The following is a 24,373-nucleotide window of genomic DNA, read 5'->3' as shown; positions in this document are numbered from 1 at the left end:
ACGATGTACAATACATTTGGGAGAACTGCTGCAAGTGCAACAAGAAGGGAGAGCATATTGTATATCTAATGAAATGAGTGAAGAAAAAGTTCATGAAGTATTGGACGGCGCTGGCTTGCGCATTGAACAATAAAGAAATATCAATGGTATGTGTTGACAATTATTATTTGTTTTTTACTTTTCAGGTGGTTTCCAAATTTAACAGTGGCAAACATCCGATGCTTCTTGGAAAGAGATTTTCTATTATATTGACTACTTCACCATTTTTTCCCTTGAAGAACTAACTAGTGCAGCCGGTATCAAAATGATAGCAATCCAATATACATATAGATAGACTTTCTTTATCTTTCTCAATGAGTCTAGTTATACATCTGAGATTTGTGTTGAATTCTCAATCATAAATACATTGTGAGGATTTTGTTTTGGTCTTTGGGTATTCATTTTTAATTTTATTTATTGGATTTTCATTCAGTGGGACCTTCGTATGAACCATCTATGAAAGACTATGCCACAAGGCATAGCAGAGGTGAGCCCTTCAGTCCAGTGGGCCTTGCAGTAGGTGGTGCCAGTCAGATACAGCAGGATAGATTGGGTACCAATCGGCCCCATCAATTACAGCAACCTCCTCCAAGCACTGCATGGCCACAGTTCTCCCAGTTTCCCCCAGTAAGTTATCATCAACCTTGTCAATCACAGCACAACCAGCCATAATTCTCCCAATTACAAGCTTGCACTGGCTGTAACAGTTGAGCCACAATCAGCCATATGGTCTGCAGCAGCAGCAGCAGCAGAGCATCAACCAACCCTCTCAATTGCAGGCTGTTGCAGATGGTGGTAAGTGAGCACAGCAGTTCATCTGTAATCTTTGCACTGCCTTTTAGCTTGTAATCAGGACATTACATTCTCAATAGTTATTTTGTTTCTTTATTTGATAATCCAGCATTACAGGTTCTGAGTTTAGAAGCATGCATCATTTCTGCATTACTCCAAGATTTAATTTCTTTTCATTTGTCTCTATATACTTACATGTTTTTCCCCGAAGGATCTGCAGAACATATTGCAATCACAGGTAAAATAAAAGATGAAGATTCCACTGTAGAGGAATTTGTGTTGTAACTATATCTAACTTCCCTTTATCTTTGCTAGGACACTCGCACTCACTGCCACAAGCAGATTATACAAGGTGCAGTGGGCAGGTGCCTTGGTGTCCAGTGGATCCCATGGTTGTCGGCCCTAGCCAATCACATCCCCAACAGTCCTCATTGAGCCATGGCCAATCTATTGAACAACAGCAACTGCAGCCACAGGCAAGCCCTTGCCAGCCTCAGTCATCCCTACTACAAGATAATGTTGATATTGGTACTGTTTATATGCTATTTCTTTGTCACCTGGTATATGAACTATCTACTTACTCTGGTGTTTATGAAATTTTATATGGATGATTTTATCTTCCATTCAATTTGCTAATTTAACCATTAGCACCAACTGAAAAGCAGTAATGAAAATAAACAAATGCTAAACATAATTATCAGCAATTACTTGTCAAATTGCATCATGAGTTATGTTGCTTATCTAATGTGTAAGTCTATAGTTTGTTTTCCTCTGTGTGCAAATGCATCAATATTTTCAGTCTTGATGTAACTTTTTATATTAGGTTTTAATTTGGGGTAGCTAGCATCTGTTTTTTCCTTTCTTTGCAGAACATTCACACTTGTCACTTACAGATTCTGCCTTGAGGGGTATTAGATGTGCACTGAGGTACTCCACTGGCCCAACAACCAACAAATCTTACCTAGAAAATCAGGATCAGTTGGGCCCCATTGAACTCCAGTCTGAGCAGACCCTGCAGAGCCAGGAACAGCCACATCAAATGCCACAGCTCCCTGAAAAGAAGAAGAGGGGAAGAGGTCCCACTCGCTGCCTCTTCTTGAATGACCTGGCAGATGGTGAGCGGATATTTGTCCATGTCAACAAGCTCCGACAGCCTGTTGGTCCTGAGTCAGCCAAGCTAAGCAGCTTCCTGGACACTATAGCATGGAATGGACACAGGGCACCCCTTAATTTTGTCACTGGAGGGCAATGCCAGATTCTTACAAAGAGGGAATGTGGGAATATGTTCAGGTATGATAAGACATTTTACCCTTTCTTTTTGTGTCTTATTGCTTTCTCTTTTAGTGACATTTTGCCTCCTCTATGTGCTATAGACAAAGTTGACCTTGATCCAAGTTGCAAGTCTTGGGTCATGCGGTCTCCTGCTACAAAATGGAGGGACTGGAAGGCAGAGTTAAAGGCATCATATTATGATGCTCTGAATACCGATGAAGAGCGCTTGAAGGTACGTGATCCACGGGTGGTTCCTGAGCAATGGCTAAGCCTTATCTCATATTGGAACTCTGATGACACAAAGGTATGTGAGGAGCAGCAATTGCAAATTCCAATTCCTCTATTCTGGTGCAAATTTTATTGGTAGTTCAAAATTCTCCTCTCTAGCATTAGAAATGTGGAAACATGTTCTCTACATATGCCATTTGTAGAAGCGTTGTGCTACAAATAAGGCTAACCGTGCAAAACAGTAGGGCGGACATGCATCAGGCACCAAGAGTTATGCAAGGATACGTGAGGTGGAGGTAATTTCTCATGTTTTGCTTTTTTCGTTTTGCAATCCATATTGAAAGCAGTTGTTGCTGTTGCTGTGGAAATAGCGAAACAAGAGGCCAGATGGGAAGGAGCCTACTAGAGCTGAGCTTCATTATTAACACTGACACGCAAGAATGGGCAGCCTATTGATGAGACAGCGACAGCATTTATTGTATGTATAAGTAATTAATTTATTTCTTATTAGTCCTATTTATATGTAAATCTGTCCACTCCTTGATAAGTTTTTTATTATCATCGCAGTCAAAACTCCGCAAACAAGCAGCTGAGAAACAGAATAACTCACAAGGTAGTGATGAGTCAAATGACACCTTCTGTCAAGTTATGGGAGAAGAAAAACGCAACCATGTGCAAACTTATGGATTGGGTGCCACTCATACTGCTGTTTTTGGCCCAAGACATAGTTGTGATGACCTTGTGAGGATGGCTTCTGATGCCAAAAAGTGAGCAACTGAAGAGGTGAGCAAGATGGTGGTGAAAATGGAGGGCCATGGAGGAAAAATATGCACTTTTGGAAACTACATAGCTAGAATGAATTCAAACATGGAGAAGTTTCTTGAGAAGATTGGTGGATCTTCAAAAATTTTGGGTTCTGAACAGGTAACCTTTTGGGTTCATACACTCATACTGTTATGCTGATTTCTAACTGTTTCTGATACTCTCAAATCTCCCAAGCACTCAAAGCAGCTACAATGATCATCATCATCAAGTCATGCAGATTCAATGAGTTGATTTTTTTTTTATTTTATTTGAAGGTTTCTTTGTTTCTTTTTCTCCTTATTTGCCTTGTAAATATTTAGTAGTGACCTTTTATTGGGCATGTTAACTAATTAGCTTAAAATTGTAAATGTTGCAAGTGCTGATAAACATTCTGTTTTGGTCAAGTTGGTCTTGAAAATGAGGGGCTCTGAGCATGTAGGGTTCTAAGCATATAGGCAAGTATTTGGTGGGCAAAACTATTATGAAAAGTATTATAGAAGATTGATAGAAAATTAAATTTCCAAAAACCTAAGGACAATATCTTGACTGTTGAAAACATAAATGGTTGCAGAATTGCATTTGCTATGGAGTTGAAATAATTGGATATTTTAGGAAGTAGGATTTCATGCATTTGTCGTTTGGTTTTAAAAGTGTTTAATATAATTAGCACATATAATGTGGAAATTGTAGCGTATGACATTGGAAAACTGTCTTTCTGCAAGAGGTGCTTTGGACTTTGGAGGTGTGAGATTATGGTCTATAGTCTATACACACTTCTATAAAAGTATGTGATTTAATGGAGGATACCCATGTGAAAAGGGGGAATGAAGGCCAAAGAATATTGGTGGAAACCATGAAAGGAGAACCTGCTTGGTTTTTTTTTTTGATCTTCTTAGTATAAGGTCCTAATACTGCATGAGATTGTAATGTGATCTTAGTAACCAAACCTGCCTTGTTGGAATTCGGAAAAGGCTTCGACTTCATCACTGGTTGTGGAATGGTTTTCTTGAAAACTTACTTATTGTGGGATTTTTAGATTTTATTTTAAGTGAATTAGTTGTTTGCAAATTACAAAACTTGCAAAGATCTTCATGGGCATGTATGATATTGCCTTCCATGGATGCTACAGCCTATTACTAATCTGTAGAGGCTCTCTTGTATCAACTTGTCAATGGCATAAGGAAAACGTCTTTTTCGTTGTTTCATATTGGCCCTTTGAAATCTTTGTACATTTTGTCATTCCAGCTATGCATCAGGGTTATGTTATATAATTCCAGTTCTGCCAATAAATTGTGTATAAACATTGTCCTGACTTTTTTCAGGCTGCAGATGCAGAGGATGATGCTTAATGGACTTCACCAACATTTTGTTGGACTTGGCTTTATGCTGATTATAATTGGACGGTGTTTTTATGGTGAACTTTTGAAAAATGAATCATTGAATGCAGTTAATTAATTCTGATTGAATTGAAATGATTGCAATTGTTTAAGTGATATTTGGTTGGGGATTTTCACGGAGTCAATCTGATTAGAAGTTATGAACCGTATAATTTTTATATTCTTCCACCATAAATTGTCTCTCACAGATTCATTTAGACATTTTTTGTGTTGGCCATAGCCACAAGGGGTGACGTAGAACAGTCACAATCAAAGTGCCGTAAGTTCAACAATCAGAAACAGGGAGGAAGGCTCCTTGAGGATTAATTAAAGAAGAAGAAGCAGTCAGAAACAAGAAGGAAGGTTCCTAGAGGGTTCCTTGAAGAAGACAAGGCAGTGAAGTCAATGGAGTAGTTGAAGTAGCAACTCGATAGCTTCTTTATATATGGGAGGAATTCCTTCTCTTAGGCACAAACCACAGTTTTCTGGTCTTTCTCTAGCCCCGCGACTCGTTTTACTTCCATCGATGGCGATATTCTTAAAGAATCTTAAGAAGACGGATTTGGAGAAACGATTGACGATCCCAAGCAAATCCCTCCATTGTTTCCCTCCTCTAAGTGACAAGCATACGGTGGATTTTGCGGTTAAAGACGAGGAGAGTGGCCATGTCTGGAGGTTTCGAATTTACACCCGTAAGAAGCGCAACAACAATATCCTGAAGCCGGTTCTTAGCAAGGGATGGAGAGAGTTTGTTTGCAGCAAACAGCTGAGGGTTGGTGATAGAGTTGCGTTTTACAGTGCGGGAGAACAAGTTGGCGCTGTCAAGTATCGTGTCAAAGTGGAAAGACCACTTAAAATTTTTGGTGCTTCTGTATTTCCTTCCTAGGAGTCTCACTGTTTTGTGTAATATGGCAAAGGAACTTTTCCAATGCCTTTGGTTTCAACTTTCAACTGTTGTAAGGATAAAAATGCTTTGATATATGTTGAATTAATAGTATCATATTCGAATCTATAATTTTTTCTTTTTATAATTAGGAAAGAGAATTTGAATTTTATTTATTTTTTAATAAAAAAATCACCAATCAATGAATTTAATATTCAAATATATTCATTAATTATTAATAATTTATATTTATATGATGTGATTAAGTAAATGTAAAACATTTCATAAAAAAATATTAATAAATTTTGAATGCTTACGTGCAGAAAAAGTTATACATGGTATAAACTCAAAAGAACAAAAGAAAAAGAGTGAGGTTAACCGACGTGTACCAAACGACGTCGTTGGATCCAACTCAGGGTACTACGTTGGAGCCTCCGAAGTCGAAAACATAACCCTTTAACAGCTATAATAATTAAAACCTCCTTACGTTAATTTCTTTCTCGGATTTTGACAACAAAGGTAAGCCCTTTCTCTCTCTTTTTCTCCGAGCAAATCCTTCTTTTTATTTTTTTCTTAAAATAAAATAAATTACTTTTTCTTATTTATTTCAAAAGTTTTTTTATTAATTTTTTTTAAAATTCTGGTGATTGCTGATCAGGCCCGCCATTATTTTCTTGTTCGGTGATTAGACCACGAAGAACCCAAACCTGCTATTGTGAATTATGCTTTCTCTTTATTTGCTTATGCTAATTCTAACGGTTCTTTACCTTTTCTTTCCGTCAAAGATATCTCTTTGAGAAAAACAAGAACGAAACGAACTTTCTAGGGTTTTTGGGGAATTGGGTTTATGGGTAATTTCAAAAAAGAAGTAATATTTGGAGTAGTGGAATGGGAATTGATTTAATTTGTGTTATTTTTGTGAATATGATTCGGTTGTAGTGTGTAAGAGAAGACCAATTTTTTGTTCAGACAGATGAAGCGAAAAAGAGGGCATAAGAAAGGGAACAAAGCAAAAGCCAATGCTTCTGCGGCCGTGAATGAAGCAGCTGTGAATGTTATGAGTGTAAATAGTGCAGAGAATTCTGTTAATGATGAATATGAGTCGGGAATGGAAGTTGATACTCCTTCATCGACCGGAACCGATCAGGCATTGCATGTTGCTAGCATAAATCCTGATGGCTCCATTGTTAAGGCTATAGGAAAGCCAGTCGGTCGTGTTAAGGTGAAGCTCAAGACATCATCTAAAGCGTTGGAATCTGATGTGCCATCACACAGTGATACTGACAAGAGCAGTCCTCAAGTAGGGTTTGAGAGACAAGGTGTGGTTCATGAGAAAATGGAAGATAGTGCTAATTCATCAGCCGAGGTGAAAATGGGTGTTTCTAGTGGTGCGTCAAGGAAAGCTGGAAGCATAAAGATTAAGCCTTCGAGGATTTTGGGTGGTTCAAATGTTGATAAGAGTGGTAATATCGTAGCAGGAGAACGCCAAAGTTCTTTCCAGAAAGAAGTAAAGATGCCTCGTCAGGGTTCTCGGTATAATAAGCTAGAAGTTGATTCTGCTTTGACGGTATGTTGGAGGTTTAACATTGATTACCATTACCATTAATTTTGTCTTTCTCATTGTGCAGTTCCTAGATTAATGTTTTTCTGGCCATTGTGGTTGTTCCCTCTCACTAGGTCATTAAGAAAGTGATGAAAATGGAAGCAGCTGCTCCTTTCAATGAGCCTGTGAACCCTGAAGCTCTAGGGATACCGGTAAGCATAAATAACTAACTATATTTAAATCCTAGGGATATTAAGTTTCAAACTTTTGCAGCATGTTGTTCTTTTTTTGTTTGTAAGAAGTCATTGCATCAAAGGTTTTTAGATTGTAGTTAATTTCTTCGGGATTCTGGAATATCAATGCACTTGTGCCTTTATGGCTATTGACACTGTTCTCTAATGAAGTAGTAGATGATCTTTTAAAAGAAATATCATTGTAGGGAAGAAACTGGTTTTTTATTTATTTGTGTGCAGCTCCTTGTATATTTGGCTTAGTTACTTAAAATGAACGATACATTTTTGTCTTACCTTATGCCATATAGCTTTGGCATTCCTATTTTGTTAGGTCTAACAAGACATGTTTTTTGCTTTGTTTTTCCTGTATGGAACAAAGGACTATTTCGATATCATAGACACACCAATGGATTTTGGAACAATATGCAACAATCTTGAAAATGGTGATAAGTACATGAATTCAGAGGATGTGTTTAAGGATGTACAGTACATTTGGGATAATTGTTGCAAGTACAACAACAAAGGTGATGCTATCTTGGACCTAATGAGGCGAGTGAAGAAGAATTTCATGAAGTATTGGACAGCAGCTGGATTATACAGTGAACAGTCGAGGAGAACAAATGGTGAGGTTTCATGTTGACTCGTGCTACTTATTAGTTGATGCATTTTTTTTTTCGTTATGCTGAATTTGCTTATGCATTTGTTATTTCTGATTTTTCTGGAAGGTTCTAAAATTTGCAAGTCTCTTTATAACATCTATTGGCCTTTCTGGTCCTTGTGCAAAAACAAAACCTCCCAATATTGGTCCCTTTTTTTTTTAAAAAACAAGAAAAAACATTGCTTTTATATTGGAGGAAATGATTATTTTGGTATCATAGACATGGCTGTATTAGCAGTGTTTATTTCCTTTGTGACAGCTGCCGAAGGTGGTGAAGTTGAGGATGCTGCACTGTCCAGCCAGGGCAAAATGCAGATAAAAGCTGGTCAATCAAAAATGAAAAATAAAAAACACGGGTATGTTGTTACTGACGTGCTATGGTACTTTCTGGACAGTTTCAACTGCATTAAGGTTTTGTTTAATTAATTTTTTTCTTATTTGTTTTTCTCTTTTAATTTTGCAGAAGGCGCCATAAAAGCGATTGTTTGTGTGCTATATGTGTTTTGAAGCGACGCAAGAGAGAGCGTGAGGCAAATGAACGAATGGCTAAAGGTCAGATTGGAGCTCAGGAGCTCCAACAAGAGGTATGCTACTGCTAATTTATTTGACTAATGTTTAGGTAACAGAAAAATAACTTCTCTTTGCCATTTCTTGACTGTAGGAGTCTTCACCTATTGATAGTCCTTATGCGGAGGATTCATCGTTAAATATGGATGAATCGATGGACCAAGATGCAGATGCTGAGGTGGAAGGTGAAGCAGAGAAGGTGAAAGTGGACGTGTCTGAGCAGCAATACAGCCATATGGAGGAGAGGCATGAGGTGGGGGATGATGAGGAAGAAGAGGAAGAGGAGGATGAGGAAGAAAATGAGATAAAGACTATGAACAAAGGTGAAGGCGAAACAAAAGAGCAATCACAGTTTGGAGATAGATTGTCAGAGGAGCATAGTAGAAAATCTCAGCCTGAAGCAGTGGATAAGTCTGATGCAGTAGCCCCAACTCAGAAAGTATCTACTCTAGCACAAAATGAGGAAGAAAGTAGAGCAGTTCAGCAACAGAGACACAAGGTATTTCTGTTCCCCACTCTCCCTTTTCCTCACCCCCACCCCCCCTGTCTCTCTTTGTTTTCCTTTTTTGGCATCAATTGGATGAATTGCAACTTAGTTAGCATATTAGCCAAGTTCATTTCTCCCAACCATATTCTTGTTCATGCTTGACAGAAGCAAGAAGTTTATTTTACAATGTGTTTAATCCTTGACCCAATCAAGTAGGAAGAAAGTTAAGAGTACACTGTATTTGGAAATTGGATATTTTTGTGGTAATGATGAAGCACATTGTAAAATATTTAGTTATGTTTCAAGGTTTCTATTTTGCATGTTCACATTTTGCATTTCTATTATGCTAGGATGCATTTGGGTCATATATTGAGTTGATGGTGTTGATGTAATTACAGGAGTCACAAGAAAGACAACAAAGAGCTCAAATGTTGGAGAGCTTCCGCATCGAAAATCCCATTCTCCTCAACTTATGTGGAATTCTATTTCCTAACAATCAGAAGTCTGTTTGGAGTGGCCCTCATTCCTTGGTGCAGAATCAGGTTTCCCGAACTAGTCCAATTCATGCCGCTATTGAGACTTTCATGAAGTAGATTACTTTAAGGATGCCGTCTATTTTATATGCTCTGGTTCCTTTGTCAAGAAGGTTTGACGTAACCCTGGAAAATCTGTCTAGGTAAAATAGGTGATTAGCCTGTGCATTTGCAAGCAGTCTATTTTACAGCTGTAAATTATTAGATGCCAAGCACACGAAAAATTGACAAATTCTTAGTTTCACCCTCTTATCGTATTTCATTTTTGATTAAATGTTATAATAATTTGTTTTCATCATTTACTTTTTATCTTTAAAACAATAATCTTAGGGGAGAAGAGAGGTGTTTTGTTACAATAGAAGAATAAAGAAAGTAGGAGTACGATGCTGAATAAAATCACAATACAATGATGAATATAAATCCATAAAATAGTATCTCACATGGTACAACAAATAATAAGGGAACTCCCATCTATGCTAAGATGATGAAATAATGTGAAGAGAAAAAGAAAAGCACACACTGCTCACGAAAGAAGAAATGAACTGAAATGGAAAGAGTGAAAACTCTAGCATCTCCATGGTAATAGAAGAAAGCTGAAACGATAGACAGCAGATCGATGCAAAGTCTCAAGGACTGGTAGTCGAAGGTGGTGGAGAGAGGAATGGAATAGGGGGAATTATGGTTGATATTGTGGGGATTGAAGGCATGCTCGGAAGCGGTGGCAGTGTAGCCCTGGGGACACTAGGCAAGTTGGGAATGCTAGGAAGTGGAGGCAGCGTTGGCTGGGTGGTTGGCAGAGTCGGTATTGTAGGCTGTGGCAGTGTTGGAGCAGATGGCAATGGTGGCATCGCCCCTGTTCTTGGCAAAGTCGGCATCGGAGGCAAAGGTGGTAACTGCTGAAGCCGACGAGCTGCTAGGCCAACATTGATGCTGGAAAACGTGAGCGCCACGAAGAAGGCTAAGATGAAGCAATTGAAAGAACCCATTTCTGTAGTAATTCCAACGTATGAAACAAAGATTGGAATCTTTACACAAAGCAAAGGAGTTCCTTTTTGTTTTATGTGTTGAGTGAGGAAAACCAAGGGTGGTGGTGAGTTTATATACCAAGATCAATGGTGGGTTTGGCTTGTCAGATAGGTAAGTTTGCGTTCAAGTCTCCATGAATGGTTGGGAAATTTTGACCGTCTCGTTAGTTCACCTCCTTGTCTATCTTCACTCTGCAATTGTCAAATATAGTTGTGGTTGGCTAGATAATTATGACTGAAAGTCAGCAAACCGAGTGTGCCAAAATCCTTTAGTTCCTAAATTAGTGTTAGTTTGTCTGACACCCGAGTTCTGACCTATAGGATCCCCACTGGCCCCAATATAAAATAATACCATTGCTGGTTTATATGATTGCTTTTATCCTAACTATCGAGAATAACCCGCAATAACCACATAGACAAGACAAAAAAAACCAACCCGAAAATGTTTTGGGCTCAAACAATGTTTGTCCATTTACAAAACAACAAGAAGCTGATTCAAACTGGTTTTATTATTGAATCTGGGTTGGGTTTTTCTTTTGGGGGGAGGGGAGGATGTTTACAGCCCTATGCAGCTGCATGTGTTATTGGAATAAATAAGGCTTGAGGAACAAAAAATGTAAAAACATAGGGAAATAGGGGTAATATGAAAGTCTCATATTTAAATTCTTCTGTCATTCATCTGCTATTATAAGACAAAGGAGGTTCTAACCATTTGTATTGATAAGTAAGGACACCATACAAGTGAATTGAGTTTCCCAGAAAGTTGAATCTGCTAATTAAAATCACTACTTTTGGATTCAACTTCTTAATGACCTCAATGCAGATTGTTAAAAAGTATCCAAAGTCTACACAAGGTTCCTATTTCTTCAATCCCAAAATATTCTGCTCGCTGAACGAAGAGGTTTAGCAAGAGGTGGTTGACAGCTCTCCAGAAGATGTTAAACGCAAGAACAGAACCCATCTATCTTGACAATTTTTGAAGTAACGCCAGGCAATTTTAATTAGCATGGTTATTCTGCCCTATCAGATTCCAGAGCAGAAGCCCGTATAGGAAACAGCAACTTAAGCATCTTGTGGCAGATCATACTTCACACGTCCAAGGTACAAGCCACATGCAGGGGCCATAGGACTTGCAGCAGTCACTGTTTTTGCATTCAAAATTCTTTCCACTGAAATTATTCATTTTGATGCATGACCACCCACCAGAAAAATATATATATAAAGTTAAACACGAGACTACAATATGCAAATTCTCTAGATGCACATAAATGCAAAAGACAAGAAACCATACCATCAGAAGTTGTCAATTCTCCTGTGCCAACGCATTTGAGAACACCAAGAAGTAGTCTGACCTGCATTAAATTCAGCAGAAGATTGAATATATATACTTGAACTGTTATGTCCAACAAAGATTACCAGTAAGATAAAGAAGACATCAAATAAAGATAAATGTTCATCAATCATTGTCTCCCTAAGATTGGGTTGAGAATAGTTGCGTAAAGTATAAAGTGCAATTGAGCAAAGAAATGAATTTAACAACTAATAAAGGGGTCACAAAAGTCGTATATAAAAAGGCAATAGCATAAACCTGGTGGTAAAGAAAAGAGCGTGCACGTGCTGTTACCACATAGCAGCGATGTCTTCTCCTTATGCCAAATCCTAGATCAGTTATACTATTTGAGCCTACCTCATCATCACTCTTGGAGAATGAATCAATGGGCAGGTCAATCTCAGGCTTCCTGGAGCATGCATGAGAATCTTCCGTGCTTGAATTAGTCTGCTTCTTCTCTGTGATTGATGGAAAAAAAGGAGTTGGAGGTGCCTCAGAAACATGGAGTTCATCTAAAGTTCTGATTGGTGATTTTGCCTACATATACAGCATTTTTGAATAGTCAATCAAATTTGAAAGATGGAAAATTTAGATTATCAGGAGTTAGCATATTATGTATGTCATGAAAGCATATATATGCATGTATGTGTATGTGCACATGTAAAGCCATGTAGTACATAATGAGCATGAGCAAAGTAACCACCTGGCAACCTGCTGCCCTGAAGGAACTAAAATCATGATGACCAACAAGAACTTTGCATGCTTCCTGCAAGTATATAAATTAAATATTGTCTTTGTGGAATAAACCAATAATTAAATCAAATAAGGGAAACACAATAAATAAACCACCTGCATTGCATATAGATCTAGTTTCTCCGGCACATGCCATGCCCGCTCTTTTTCAAAGGTAGACAAAGGTTCTGAGCCAGATAGCAAGCGATAGAAGTACCTGGGAAATTTTTCCGACAAATTCAAACATCTATCTTACATGGTTCAATTCATGAAATTCAAAGAAACGAAAATCACTGTCTTGCACTTTTAGAGCATCATAAAGAATCAATGTGCTTCTAACCATAGTAAGTGGTAAATAAGGCCTCAGTAAAACCTAAAAATATTAACATCTGTTTAAATTACTCATTGTTACACTTGTGTTAGGTGGGAAAAAAATCATAAAGAACATATTGTGTTCAAGTATAAAAAATCCAAAAAAACAAAAATGCATGCTGTGCACTTGGAAACAAGCTGAAAAAGACAATTTGAAAAGATGGGCCAAGCCAAGACAGATTGGAGTGCTCAAATAGCTCTCAAAGTATTGAGTCTCACATAAAGGACCCTTTTTCTTTTTTTCTTTTTTTTTCATATCATGATGTACATGCATAAACCCTATAGTGCCAAGGTCTATTTCAATACACATGCAAAGCAAGGTACTGGTTTTGCATTTTAATTTAAAATATAAGCACAAATCAACAAACTCATCAACTAGGACAGGGCTCTAGCAACACAATGGACATGTTTTCATCAATTTTCTTCAAATCTTTAAAACAAGAATAGATAGTAATATGTCCTGTTAACCATGATTTTATTTGACAGGGGAAAAGTTGGACTTCGAAGGTTCCACAAGAAAGTGCTAACTTCCAACAGACAATTCTATCACCTATAAACATATTGCAGCTGAGCCACATGGTTACAGTCTCCACAGAGAAATTAAGGTCACAAATACCTACGTGCGCTCCTGAGCTTTATATCTGGCATGAAAATCATTCGGAACACATCGAACGTCAATCACCGTAATATCACCTTCACTCTTCTAAAGTTAACCAAATTAAACCACGTGTTAGTAGATACACAACAGCAACATGATCAAGGTAATGGAGACAAACACGACATCTTAATACATAAACTAGAAAGATCATCAGAAAACACACCTGTAAGAAATGGTTCACAGCTCTTCTAACAACAGATGGTTCATGAGGTGGTAACTGCATTTTAGCACAAAAAAAAGTAATTATGTGGTTGCCATATATCCGAAAGTTCAGTTATTTGCAAAATACTCCAATAAGTGCATATATATAGTGAGGAATCCATATGATGAAAACAGCAAACATGCCTGAAAATGTCAGGATTAAACATCAAGAAAGCTCATTTATGTGTGCAAAAGTTCCTCCTTAAGTCTCCATCACTTTTAGTCCAAAAAGAAAAGCAAACAACAAGATAAAAACCTCCGCCCTTTTCCAGTACTAAATCGAAATGAAATTCAGAATAAAAAGGAGATTAAACTCATGTGTAAATAATCACCACTTCACCAGGCTTCCTTTTGCTTATGCGTTCCACGTCAACATGGCAAACATTTGATAAGGCATGTACGCCAGCATCCTACAATAGGAGAAAAATACTAAACATCCATGCAACGTTCTGAATAAAATAAAACATCGCAATCAATTTTTTTTTCAAATCCAAGGAAATTAAAGTCGATTGATTTAGAAATTATCACCCCAAGAAAACTTCTTGGTAATATCCTGACAGTTTGACTTCATAAAGATTCAATTCGGAAAAACACCCCCCTTAACATTATTGTCTCTGTGCGCCTTAATTCATGAAAGTAACCCTCAAATTACATGTATGACTAGCAATGGAAAAGTAGATTAGAAAATATAATAACAAAGTGTGAAGCATAAGGATGCAGACTTACAGTCCTACTAGAGCAGAAAATCGAAACTGGCTGTCCAATAAATTTAAGAAAAGCCTCCTACAAAACCAACATCACCACACTCCATCGTTAACTCAACCTGCACCTAATAACCTTGCAATAAAATGAATGAAACAAGGGCATATTAAATTACATTGCAAAATTCAAAAATTTCAAAACTTTTTCTTTTCATCTTCATTTCCTTTGCAATCAAAAGAAAACGGAGACCAAGATACTACCTCTAATACGCCAACAACTGTGCGGCAATTGGGCTGCTGCTGCGAGCCAGAGAAGCGAGTCCCAATGTACTCAATAGCTACTAAATAGCGTTGGATTCTAGGGTTCTTGCTCATGCTTGATTCTTGTTGTTGTTTATCTTCTTCTTCTTGGTCGCTGTGATCTTGGGTTTTCGGTATTTTCGAAGGTCTGGACGATTCAGGTGTTGTGTTCAGAGAGTGCTTGGGATTTTCCGTCATTTCATATACTTTTCTCTCTCAGTTTCTCAGGCTGCAAACAACCCATTCCAAACGTTAAAGTTGTGGGTTTAAAAGGGTTTTAAGTGACTTGTTAGTACTTCGAAAGGACCCATTTCTTTTCTCTTTTGGTAGGAATGGAAAATTAGTACTATGTACCAATCAAAAATAGTATAAAACTATATTTTTCAAAAAAATATGAAAATCAAAATGGTATTAATCACTTGAATATATTATAAATAGTGTTGTGTTAAATAAAATTTAATTTAATTTTTTAATAAATATAATAAACACATTTTTTAATAAATAGTGTCATAAACACATTCACGTTTAATTAATCATGTCAATTTTAACACGTATAATTAATTATATCGATCTTAACACATTCATGTTTAATTAATCATATCAATCTTAACACTTTTAATTAATCATGTTTAAATAAATGACCAGACTTTGGATCGAGTTCTCTGGCCTTTTTTCCCTTCTTAAAGCAAATTACAGAGAAAGCAGTGCTCGTACAAATATGATTGCTGATAAAGATAAAACCTTTGGGTGAAGATCTCAAGTTCCAAGCTTAAGAATTAAGATAGAATTCTCAATTCAGGAGACGGTAAATATTTAAGCACAACCCAAATCAATATTAGTCCTAAATATTCGAGATTGATTCTATCGTCAAATCAGATACCAATCATCATATTGATCCAATATGTTATTATTCTGGTAGGAACTGGATTCGACAAGCAAAGAAATTTATCTATTTCAGAAATGAACCATAATCTTCCAACAAATGCTAATTCAAATTAGCAGCTGGCTAACTCAAAAACCCGAAAAAGAATTTTATAAGTAAAAAGAAAAAGGAAGAAGACTGCAAAGGAAAATACCCCTCCTAGCTGATCTTAACCACTATTAGTTGAATAGCTATGGTGCCGGAAAGGAAGGAAATGAACTTTCTATTGGGTTCTTTACAGCACTGTTCTTTAGAGTGCAGCCATTGAGGGACAGATTTTTGGTGAGATTGATGAGGCATGTTGCATCACTAGTTTTCTTGGTCCTCCTCAAGTCTTCTTCCACTTTCCTCTCTCCTGCTTTTGTTTGCTTCTGGATCAAGAAATGAACCCCAATATTAAACTATAAAGTAAGAAATTACAAAAGTAATGCTTGGTGTGTGTGTGTGTGTGTGTGTGTTGGGCGTGGATATTTCTGCAAGTTCGGTACCATGTATGGCTATGAACATGACACCATTAATTATAAAGTAATACTTCCAAATCACAAAAGCCATAAAGGAGATAAGCTACGGTGACAGCAATCAGAACAAACTCTTCCACAAATTGATTGCATTACCAATGGGGTGTGTGTGTGTGTGTGTGTGTGTAAGAGAGAGAGGGAGAGAGAGCTCACGGTAAAATCATCTTCCTTGTTTCGTAGAGTAGCTGGCTTGTAATGCTTTTTTGCATTAAGAGTCTTTTCTCGATTTTCATAAAATCCAAAGTCATCTAACAATGATGATTTTGCTGAGTATCTTTTAAAAATGTTCAGCATTTCTAACCCTTGCTTGAGACCAATCTGCAAATTCCAATAAGAATAACATTAGTCTCATTGACAAACATGACGATAATAAAAAAACGTACTGCATAAATTGGCTTTTTTCTAATACTACCATGAATTATATTGACCTTTGTTTTACAAGGATGCATAATGAGGTCATTAGATGAATTAATCAATGGTTATTCAACCAAGTCATCAAATGATTATGAAAATTTTCAAATAGGGAAGACGAGCTAAAAATTGAAAAATGATGAGAGAATGCTTTAAGTTAGAGAAGCTACAGAGAGACTCAGAAACCCAAAAAAAAAGTGTATGAATGCATAAACTATGGAGGCAAATCAAGTAGTAGCTTTTGGAGCAAGTGGGATGGACAAGATTAAAAAAGTCAATTTTGCAATATCACTAATAGTCACTCAAATCTCAATTTTGAGATGCAATTTTAAGAAAAGAACAAAACTTGATCTTCAAAAAAAAAAAAGAACAAAACAACTTGATTTAACTCTATATCACTTTAAACTCGTTCCAAAGAATATCACTCCACTCGGCTGATCATGTACAATGAGAAAGAGAAGAACAAAAAAAAGGAAGATAGGAGGGGAAGGAAGAGAAGAGAAGGTTCCTTCATATCTTTGATGTAACCGTTAGCGTGTACCTTCTGTAGCTTAGATTTTAATTTGTCCCTTGCTTTCTTCCCAATAAAATAGCACATAACGCATCAAAGAAAGAAACTAAATCCACAATGCTGAATGACTTTCAACACCAGCAACCATACATGTAAAATGTTCTCAAGCAAGGGAAATAGCCAAAATACCTCTTGAGTGTCTCTGCTATAAGTTACAGATCTGTTCTCATTGTTTTCTAGGATGATGTGGGACAACTCCTTGTTAGGGATATCTTTTATAACATGCCATTTAACAGGGAAGAAACCATTCCACTTGTCCAGTTGCCAGAAGTCCATATCTTTATTAAAGTCCACCTTCCCAATCATCTCAGCTAAGCCAACAAACTGTCCACTTCCATTGACCTTAAGTTACAATGTCATGAAACAACATAAGAAATCATAATATGCATGTATACAGCATCTCAGGGAATAAAGAGCAAGTAACTAGCTAGAAATTAAAAATAAACAACACTAAGTAATCTGCTAAAGTGTCTAATTTAAATAAACATAAAAGACCAATAATACCATGCAGATGGCAGCAGCCACTCATAAAAATATACAGAAATAGCAAATACACTCAGCATGAATATTTTCTTTTCTGTTATTCAAATATCAGTTAGAACCTACATATAAAAGGATTTAAATATGTATTGATACAAATTAAAAAAACAAGCAGCTTAGTAATTGACCACAAGTTCAAGACAGTAAATTTCAGATCTGCACAGCCCTGCCATAGAGGTCAGTTGAAACTACTAATTATAATAATGTAAATTAACTAATTAAACCAGGATTAGAATCTGCAGAAATTGTTTTGGAAGGTAAAAACTTTGATGGATTGGGGGAAATGGTAACAAGATGTGGAAACTCTTGCAAAAGCTATTTCAGCTCACCGAGAAAAAGAGGAAGATCGGAAATTTTGTGCCAGTCTCACTGTCTCTAGCTTCTGCTTCATGGAATGCTGCATCTAGCTTCCTATTACCATTTGGAGTACTCGACCACACATCATACTTCATGGATTTGTGAACATCATCCTCACTGTAAGACTTAATGACAAAGAACTTTGCCTTTTCATACTCAGTTTGGAAATCTAGTAGGTTGTATTTATCTTTACATAAAGTGAGCCCCAAGTCTTCCCTCTTGACAGAAGATTCCAAAGCCCTATTACAGGCCCTTGGACCACGAGTTACTTCAGCTGAGTTTTGAAAGTCAAAATCTCTGTTGGATTTCTTGTATCTATCATTTTGATTCCATGCTCTCCCATTTAGTCTGTAGTTCATAGGACCATTATGTTGGAAAAGACCTTCCTTTTGGTTGTTAAATGATGGAGATTTTCCAGCTGGGTGGTATCCATAAGATCCTGCTGATAGATCAGAACCCAAATGAGGCCCCTGTAACATGAATTCAGATAATCAAAACATTGGAAATCCCAATGGGCTAAAAAAAAAAAAAGAAAGCAATTATTTGAAAACCCTAAACTACAGCCTTTTAATTACCTTCAAAATAAATTCAAACAAATGAATTGCATCATGAAAGCAGAACGTTATGACTGATAGAAGTCCTATCATAAGAATAAAAGATCTAGACTATAATGAGAGGTATCAGAAATGAGAAAATAAAGCAATTACTGAAGAAGAGGGAAGAAACTACAAGCTTCCCTTCTGGCTTGCAGAGCAACACCAGATTCATCGACAACAAGTAGCAGACCAAAGGCTATGTCATTGAGAAGGTCTGACCAGGTATTAATTAATCACAGTTTAGGCCATAAATTTCAACAAGTATTCTAATCAAATACCAAAAAGAACTATTCAAAAAATGTTTCCTCTATAACATTAAGATTTATCTCTGTAAATATACTAATCCCAACCGCCAATTACCAACTTTATGCAACAGCAGCACAGTTCTTTTCTAGCTGCATTCTTTGAAACCATGAACCCAGCAAAAACTATGAATAAAATCAAGTAACAGCTTTGCTAAAAAAAAGATTATAATCTCTGTATTGAATGCCACCTCAAGACTTAAGTACCTTGTTTAGGGCTTTGATAGGCTGTATATGAGTAGATTTTGGTAATTTTGTACCAAGGCCATTTGATTTCAAAGAGTTGAAACCATTCGACTTTGCAAAAGCAGAACCCGAACCATAGTTTACATTTCCAAAACCATCAACATTTCCATTTAAAACCTCTCCAGCATATGTTGAATCCCATATGTAACAAGGCATGGCTTCTGATCCATAGGAAACAGGAGGCTGAAAATATCCTGATGAAAAATATGGTTGTTGGCCAACGCATTGTCCATCAACACCCATTAGAGTCCCAGTTGCGTATGGGTTATAGCCAGGCATATAATAGACCAGTGAACCATTCTCTGATTGCATACCCTAGAGCAACAACCCAATAAAAACCAGAACAGTTACCATATTGAACTTGTAATACCACGTCATTGGTAAAGTGTAGATACAATCAAAATAACATCCTATGAAGGGATGATAGCGTAACCAAATGTGCATTGAAGGAACTAGCTGAAAAACATACCATATGTGAACCATTGGCATGAAAATAACTGTTATCATCAGATTGAACGAGTGACCCATTATATCCTGCCAAAAACCTTCCAATTAATATTCTTTTACAAAATCCAATAGAACAGCTTAATTGTTTTATCTTAAAACAAGGTAGATCAAACAGCAGAAAAAAAAAACGAATGACACATCACACAATAAATTTAGATCCATATGTGTTGCTCTAATTTGGATTTTGTTTTTCATACAAATTCTGAGAGTGAATTTACACATAATGTACACATTTTTAATGATTCCAAAAATCTTTGACTTGAGAAACACTTTTCACACAAATCCACTTTTGTATGATTTAATCATGATTTAAAAACCTACATTACCAATATATTTCATAATGATTTATAAACACTTTTGCATACAAATGCACTATTCACTTGAAAGCAGACCTTATGCCCACAAACAAAATAGCTTCTATTATTATGAAATGGATTGCAGTAAATAAAACGCAATTCCATTTGCAATTAAACCCATGGCAATGCTAGACTCTAACACCATGTATGAGTGCTATGTTTCAGTATAAAGAACTGTTATATAATCTAACCTGGGTAGTAATAATTGTAAAAGCTAGTAGGTTGATTGACACCAGGTTCTCCAACCAAGTCTTGATGACTCTCACCTTTCACACCAAAAGAAGGATATGTTGAAGAAGACATTGTTGACGTCAAATCAGATGGCATTCCAACTTTTCCAGAAGGCTGGAAAACATTAAAATGTGCTCAAAGTGAGTACAAGAAAACAAAAAAAACTTTTCACAGTTTCTTCATCCCTCAATACCCCCACTACACACTGTAGGTTACAATGAAACAACTTTTCATAGATATCTAAAACGCATTACAAACAAAAAACATCAAACTTTCAGTAATACCAATCATAAGAATTTTCATAGTTGCTTCATCCCTCAATACCCACACTACACAATGTTGTAGGTTACAATGAAACAACTTTTCATGGATAACTAAAACACATTTCAAACAAGAAACATCAAACTTTCTGTAATACTAATCATGAGGATTTTTTTTTCTTTCACTTATAAATTTAATATATACAATACAAATTTCCAGTACATACAAGTTTACCAAGGAGGTTTATTTCTGCCCATTTTATAAATCAAATGGAAAAGAGCAAAATGTTACATAAATGTTCCCAACACATAGTTTTCACAATTTTAAAATAAAATAATGTCAATCTACTGAGCATGTTGATGCACAGAAATTAAATGCCAAGGTTGCTAACCCAGGCACAGTAATTGCCAAAGCAAAAACGGAGTTCAATTGCAAAACAAATTCAAAATAAATAAAAATTTCAAACAATTTAGGACATACCACATCCTGCTTAGCCAATTTGGCAACAACTTCTGACTTCAAAACCACACTGACAGGTTCAGCTAAATTATATGGTTAAGTAAAAAGATCAGACAATTCAGAAAAACGGGTTATACAATCACAATCAATGCAGGTCAAAGCATGAGTTTTTGGCAAGAAGAAAACTTTCAACGCATAAAACAGCTGCTTCTCGTAATCAAATTGGTATCATGAGACTAATTCAGACCAGTCCACCAATTCCATCCATCCCAGCTGAGATGCGAAACAAATTTCTTAATCCCCACTGATTCTTACTCTCCGCTCTCAAACTTAAACATCATGTAAATGGGGAAATCCGCAATCTCTGAGCTAAATAAAACCAGACTTATGGTCAATAACAGTCAACCAATAAAAATCACTTACCATCACAAATTCAAAACCATACACCCAAAAGTCATAACAATTAATCAGCAGTGAAACAAAGGATACGATTCTCCATCATCTTTTCACCGGCCATTATCGAAATATCAAACAATCTTCACAAACCCAACTGACCTAAGAACAAAAAGTAGGAGAATAGAGAAAGACCAAAGGGTTATTATAAAAGCTTAAGTCGCAGTCCTTTTACAGAAGTACAACTCTGGTTCCAATACAACACATATTCCCAATAAAGGAAAGGAAAACAATTAATAACCATATTGACAAGTCATAGTCACAGCCTTAGTGCTTAAGGTATCTCTCAAAATTATTTATTATAAAGTAAAATATCTAAAAATAAATACATCAATATTCACCAAATTAAAAAATAGAAAAAATAAGAAGCGAATTAAAATGTGCCCAATTAATCGTTAGAACATAAAATGGGTGTGAACGAAAGAGATTCGATCCTTTTCTCATGAATGGACAGTAAAAAGATTCTCTTTTTCTGTTGAAGATATCTCTTTTTATTTAAAAATTTTCAAAATAATATATAAAATCAAAATTTTTAGACTAGAAAAATAAATAAATATATAGTACAGTCAATTTACGATTCTTGTGTCTTTTTTAATTTAAAAATTTTCAAAATAATATACAAAATCAAAATTTTTAGACCAGAAAAATAAATAAATATATACATAGTACAGTCAATTTACAATTCTTGTGGGAGGAAAAGAAAAATCAAAGCTGAGATATTTTGAAGGAAAAATCGGAATTTCCAATAATCTTACCACTGAAAACAAAATAACAACGACTATTTTCGATTTTACCCCGGGAAAGCTTGGTTTTGAGCTAAAAAATAAAACCTAAAAATTGCCAAGAAAAAGGGTTTCTGATTTCAAGAAAACCGTACGTAAATTCGAGATTTTTGAAAATCTTGCGAAGTTTTCAAGGGAAATGGAAAGAGAAACAAAGGCAAGAATTTCGAGAAGTTAAAAAGAAGCATAAATCGGAAGCAAGACAGAGTGGATCGATACCAACCGGAAAAAGACCGGACCCGATCTGATGGATCGGGCACCCGCTAGGGTTCCCGCTTTCGATTATAGAGAAACAGCGGGATTTTTGTTTTTCTGCAGAGAGTGAAGTAGAAAGGGCAGTGAGAGAGAGAGAAGGAACAGAGGTTGAAAGCGAAGCGCTTTTAAAAGTGAGGAAAAGATTCGGTTATTTTTTCTTACGGTCAAAATGAATCGGAAAAAAGGTAATTAGGTTATATGTTTGATACATATATTTAAATTTATAATAATAACTAATAGTGTTGAATTCATAATTTTTTATATTTATATAATTTAATTAAAATGTACTATCAAATCTGATAAATTTATATACCATGTGAATTTAAGTGGATTTGTACATTAATCATGTCAACACAATTAAAGCATTAACAACTTTTATCATATTTAACTTGTTTAAAATTTTTAAGACATGATTAACTAATGGTGTTATCAAATATTTGTATGATTCATGACTTGTTTATAACTTATTTATTTAGTAATATTTATGTATTAGATAGACACGTTTATAATTTATTTATTAACTCATATAAATATTAATAATTTAATAAAATAAAGATTTATTGATGTTAAATTTTATTTTATTTGATATTTATTATGATATTTATAAATTTTTATTATAAATTATATTTTAATTTAATTATTTTAATTATATTAATATATTAATCATGAATTAATAATATGTTAACAAGATAAGCATGTTATAAATTATATAATCACGTCATATCGAAATAAAATTTAACTTAATATATTTAATAATCGTATTAACCATATCATATCATGTTATATATTTATTTTATATATATTTAATATTTTAATATAATTATTTATATCATATTTATAATTATTAATATTTTAAATTCACACTATATAATTAAAACACAAATTATCATCAGATTTTCAAACAACAAGTATTGAAATGGAATCAGGCTAACGAAAAGTCACAAGTCAAGTGCTCGGAATTGAAAATTTAATATTTTTTTATTTTGGGTTAGGGGAGGCGGCGTGGGCGATTCATCTCCCCCATTCTTTTTCATTTTATAAAATATAATTTGGATAAAATTTTTTAATGATTTCATTCCACTCAGAATACACCAAGAAATATATCATTTTTTATTTATTCCCCATCTTCTTTTTATTTACGCAAATGCATATAGATATTACATGTTTAAGTGGATATTATTTAATTTTTTAGTCTAACACTAAATTAATTAATTTTTAATGAATTATATTATATATGTTATACATAAATAAAAAAAGCCTCCAAATTTAATTAAATCTATTGTTTAAGCCTTATTCTTTTATTACAATCAATTAAAATACTTATTTAGGCCTTATGTGGAGATTTTGAAGGGTTTTAGATTCTAAATTAGATTAATTCTTTATATAAGATAATTTTATTTTCTTTATTAAAATCCAACAATCGATTTTAGTCACATCTCCAAAAAAAAAAATGTGTTCCGTACAAGATGAATTCACATGTCGCCATTTTTTCATTGACTCATTCGTCGCATGACCATTTAATTTCCACGCTTGACTGTACTTAAATAACATTAAAATGATATTTTTTTATATAAGAATTTAAATAGATGGAAATATATTCAAGGGTTTAAATGATTACAATAAAAAGATACGATCTTCAATGATAAATTTAATTAAATTTTGGATCTAACGTTAAATTAATTCCTCACTTTCTCTTTTAACGTCACATCATATTAAAATTGTCTACTCAATAACGGAAAACTCTATAAAAAATATAAAAATAAATGAATAATTATGATATATGGCACGTGATTAATATGAGACTTGGACAAGTTTTAGATACACGCTCTACCGATGCCTAGCTCGCCCCCTTTAATTAGTAGGTACTTATTT

The 24,373-nt window shown here is 35.2% G+C and overlaps 5 protein-coding genes across 11 annotated transcripts; 2 read left to right on the top strand and 3 right to left on the bottom strand.

Annotated features, from left to right (window-relative positions):
* Nucleotides 1-2: 2 nt before the first annotated feature.
* LOC110417742 (Plant transposase (Ptta/En/Spm family)) lies at nucleotides 3-5,189 on the top strand (the record flags this gene model as incomplete). The annotated part of the gene is given in 13 exon segments (XM_089783811.1): nucleotides 3-105; nucleotides 108-146; nucleotides 473-666; nucleotides 747-834; nucleotides 893-1,069; nucleotides 1,147-1,359; nucleotides 1,701-2,063; nucleotides 2,066-2,123; nucleotides 2,206-2,407; nucleotides 2,535-2,627; nucleotides 2,703-2,745; nucleotides 2,748-2,809; nucleotides 2,899-5,189. Coding segments are annotated over 13 exon segments (2,031 nt in total), but the record flags the coding sequence as incomplete, so codon positions are not given.
* A 604-nt stretch (nucleotides 5,190-5,793) lies between these two features.
* LOC110418584 (DNA-binding bromodomain-containing protein) lies at nucleotides 5,794-9,710 on the top strand. Of its 2 annotated transcripts, none has more exons than XM_021431354.2 (8): nucleotides 5,794-5,913; nucleotides 6,334-6,961; nucleotides 7,072-7,149; nucleotides 7,550-7,793; nucleotides 8,088-8,184; nucleotides 8,292-8,412; nucleotides 8,490-8,894; nucleotides 9,281-9,710. In XM_021431354.2, exons 2-8 carry the CDS (start codon nucleotides 6,368-6,370, stop codon nucleotides 9,473-9,475), a joined length of 1,734 nt encoding a protein of 577 aa, XP_021287029.1. In that variant the 5' UTR covers nucleotides 5,794-5,913; nucleotides 6,334-6,367; the 3' UTR covers nucleotides 9,476-9,710. The 2 variants fall into 2 exon arrangements, with proteins under 2 accessions (XP_021287029.1, XP_021287030.1); XM_021431355.2 differs by having other exon boundaries at nucleotides 5,860-5,913; nucleotides 6,364-6,961.
* A 96-nt stretch (nucleotides 9,711-9,806) lies between these two features.
* On the bottom strand, nucleotides 9,807-10,415 carry LOC110418585 (uncharacterized). Its single transcript, XM_021431356.2, has one exon. It carries the CDS (start codon nucleotides 10,399-10,401, stop codon nucleotides 10,042-10,044), a length of 360 nt encoding a protein of 119 aa, XP_021287031.1. The 5' UTR covers nucleotides 10,402-10,415; the 3' UTR covers nucleotides 9,807-10,041.
* A 431-nt stretch (nucleotides 10,416-10,846) lies between these two features.
* LOC110418113 (Pseudouridine synthase family protein) lies at nucleotides 10,847-15,005 on the bottom strand. 3 transcript variants are annotated; one of them, XM_021430741.2, is made up of 10 exons: nucleotides 14,696-15,005; nucleotides 14,460-14,516; nucleotides 14,066-14,143; nucleotides 13,696-13,749; nucleotides 13,495-13,577; nucleotides 12,620-12,719; nucleotides 12,474-12,536; nucleotides 12,029-12,307; nucleotides 11,732-11,792; nucleotides 10,847-11,582 (listed from the first exon to the last, which is right to left on the bottom strand). In XM_021430741.2, exons 1-10 carry the CDS (start codon nucleotides 14,930-14,932, stop codon nucleotides 11,503-11,505), a joined length of 1,092 nt encoding a protein of 363 aa, XP_021286416.1. In that variant the 5' UTR covers nucleotides 14,933-15,005; the 3' UTR covers nucleotides 10,847-11,502. The 3 variants fall into 3 exon arrangements, with proteins under 3 accessions (XP_021286416.1, XP_021286415.1, XP_021286414.1); XM_021430740.2 differs by having other exon boundaries at nucleotides 10,848-11,609; nucleotides 13,495-13,574; nucleotides 14,696-15,004; XM_021430739.2 differs by having other exon boundaries at nucleotides 10,851-11,609; nucleotides 14,696-15,002.
* Nucleotides 15,006-15,661: 656 nt separating this feature from the next.
* Nucleotides 15,662-22,622, bottom strand: LOC110418312 (YTH domain-containing protein ECT3). 4 transcript variants are annotated; one of them, XM_021431002.2, is made up of 10 exons: nucleotides 22,470-22,622; nucleotides 21,501-21,566; nucleotides 21,033-21,094; nucleotides 20,252-20,405; nucleotides 19,667-19,731; nucleotides 19,159-19,512; nucleotides 18,026-18,523; nucleotides 17,286-17,498; nucleotides 16,328-16,492; nucleotides 15,662-16,027 (listed from the first exon to the last, which is right to left on the bottom strand). In XM_021431002.2, the coding sequence occupies exons 2-10, from the start codon at nucleotides 21,526-21,528 to the stop codon at nucleotides 15,848-15,850; spliced, it is 1,719 nt and encodes a 572-aa protein (XP_021286677.1). In that variant the 5' UTR covers nucleotides 21,529-21,566; nucleotides 22,470-22,622; the 3' UTR covers nucleotides 15,662-15,847. The 4 variants fall into 4 exon arrangements, with proteins under 4 accessions (XP_021286677.1, XP_021286678.1, XP_021286679.1 ...); XM_021431003.2 differs by having other exon boundaries at nucleotides 20,327-20,405; XM_021431004.2 differs by lacking the exons at nucleotides 21,033-21,094; nucleotides 22,470-22,622 and having other exon boundaries at nucleotides 21,435-21,542.
* Nucleotides 22,623-24,373: the final 1,751 nt, after the last annotated feature.

This window comes from Theobroma umbraticum, unplaced genomic scaffold, assembly GCF_002168275.2.
Source record: "Theobroma umbraticum cultivar Fairchild unplaced genomic scaffold, ASM216827v3 scaffold_50.0, whole genome shotgun sequence".
NCBI lineage: Eukaryota > Viridiplantae > Streptophyta > Magnoliopsida > Malvales > Malvaceae > Theobroma > Theobroma umbraticum.
The sequence above is the reverse complement of the archived record's forward strand: the minus strand, read 5'-3'. Positions and strand labels throughout refer to the sequence as shown.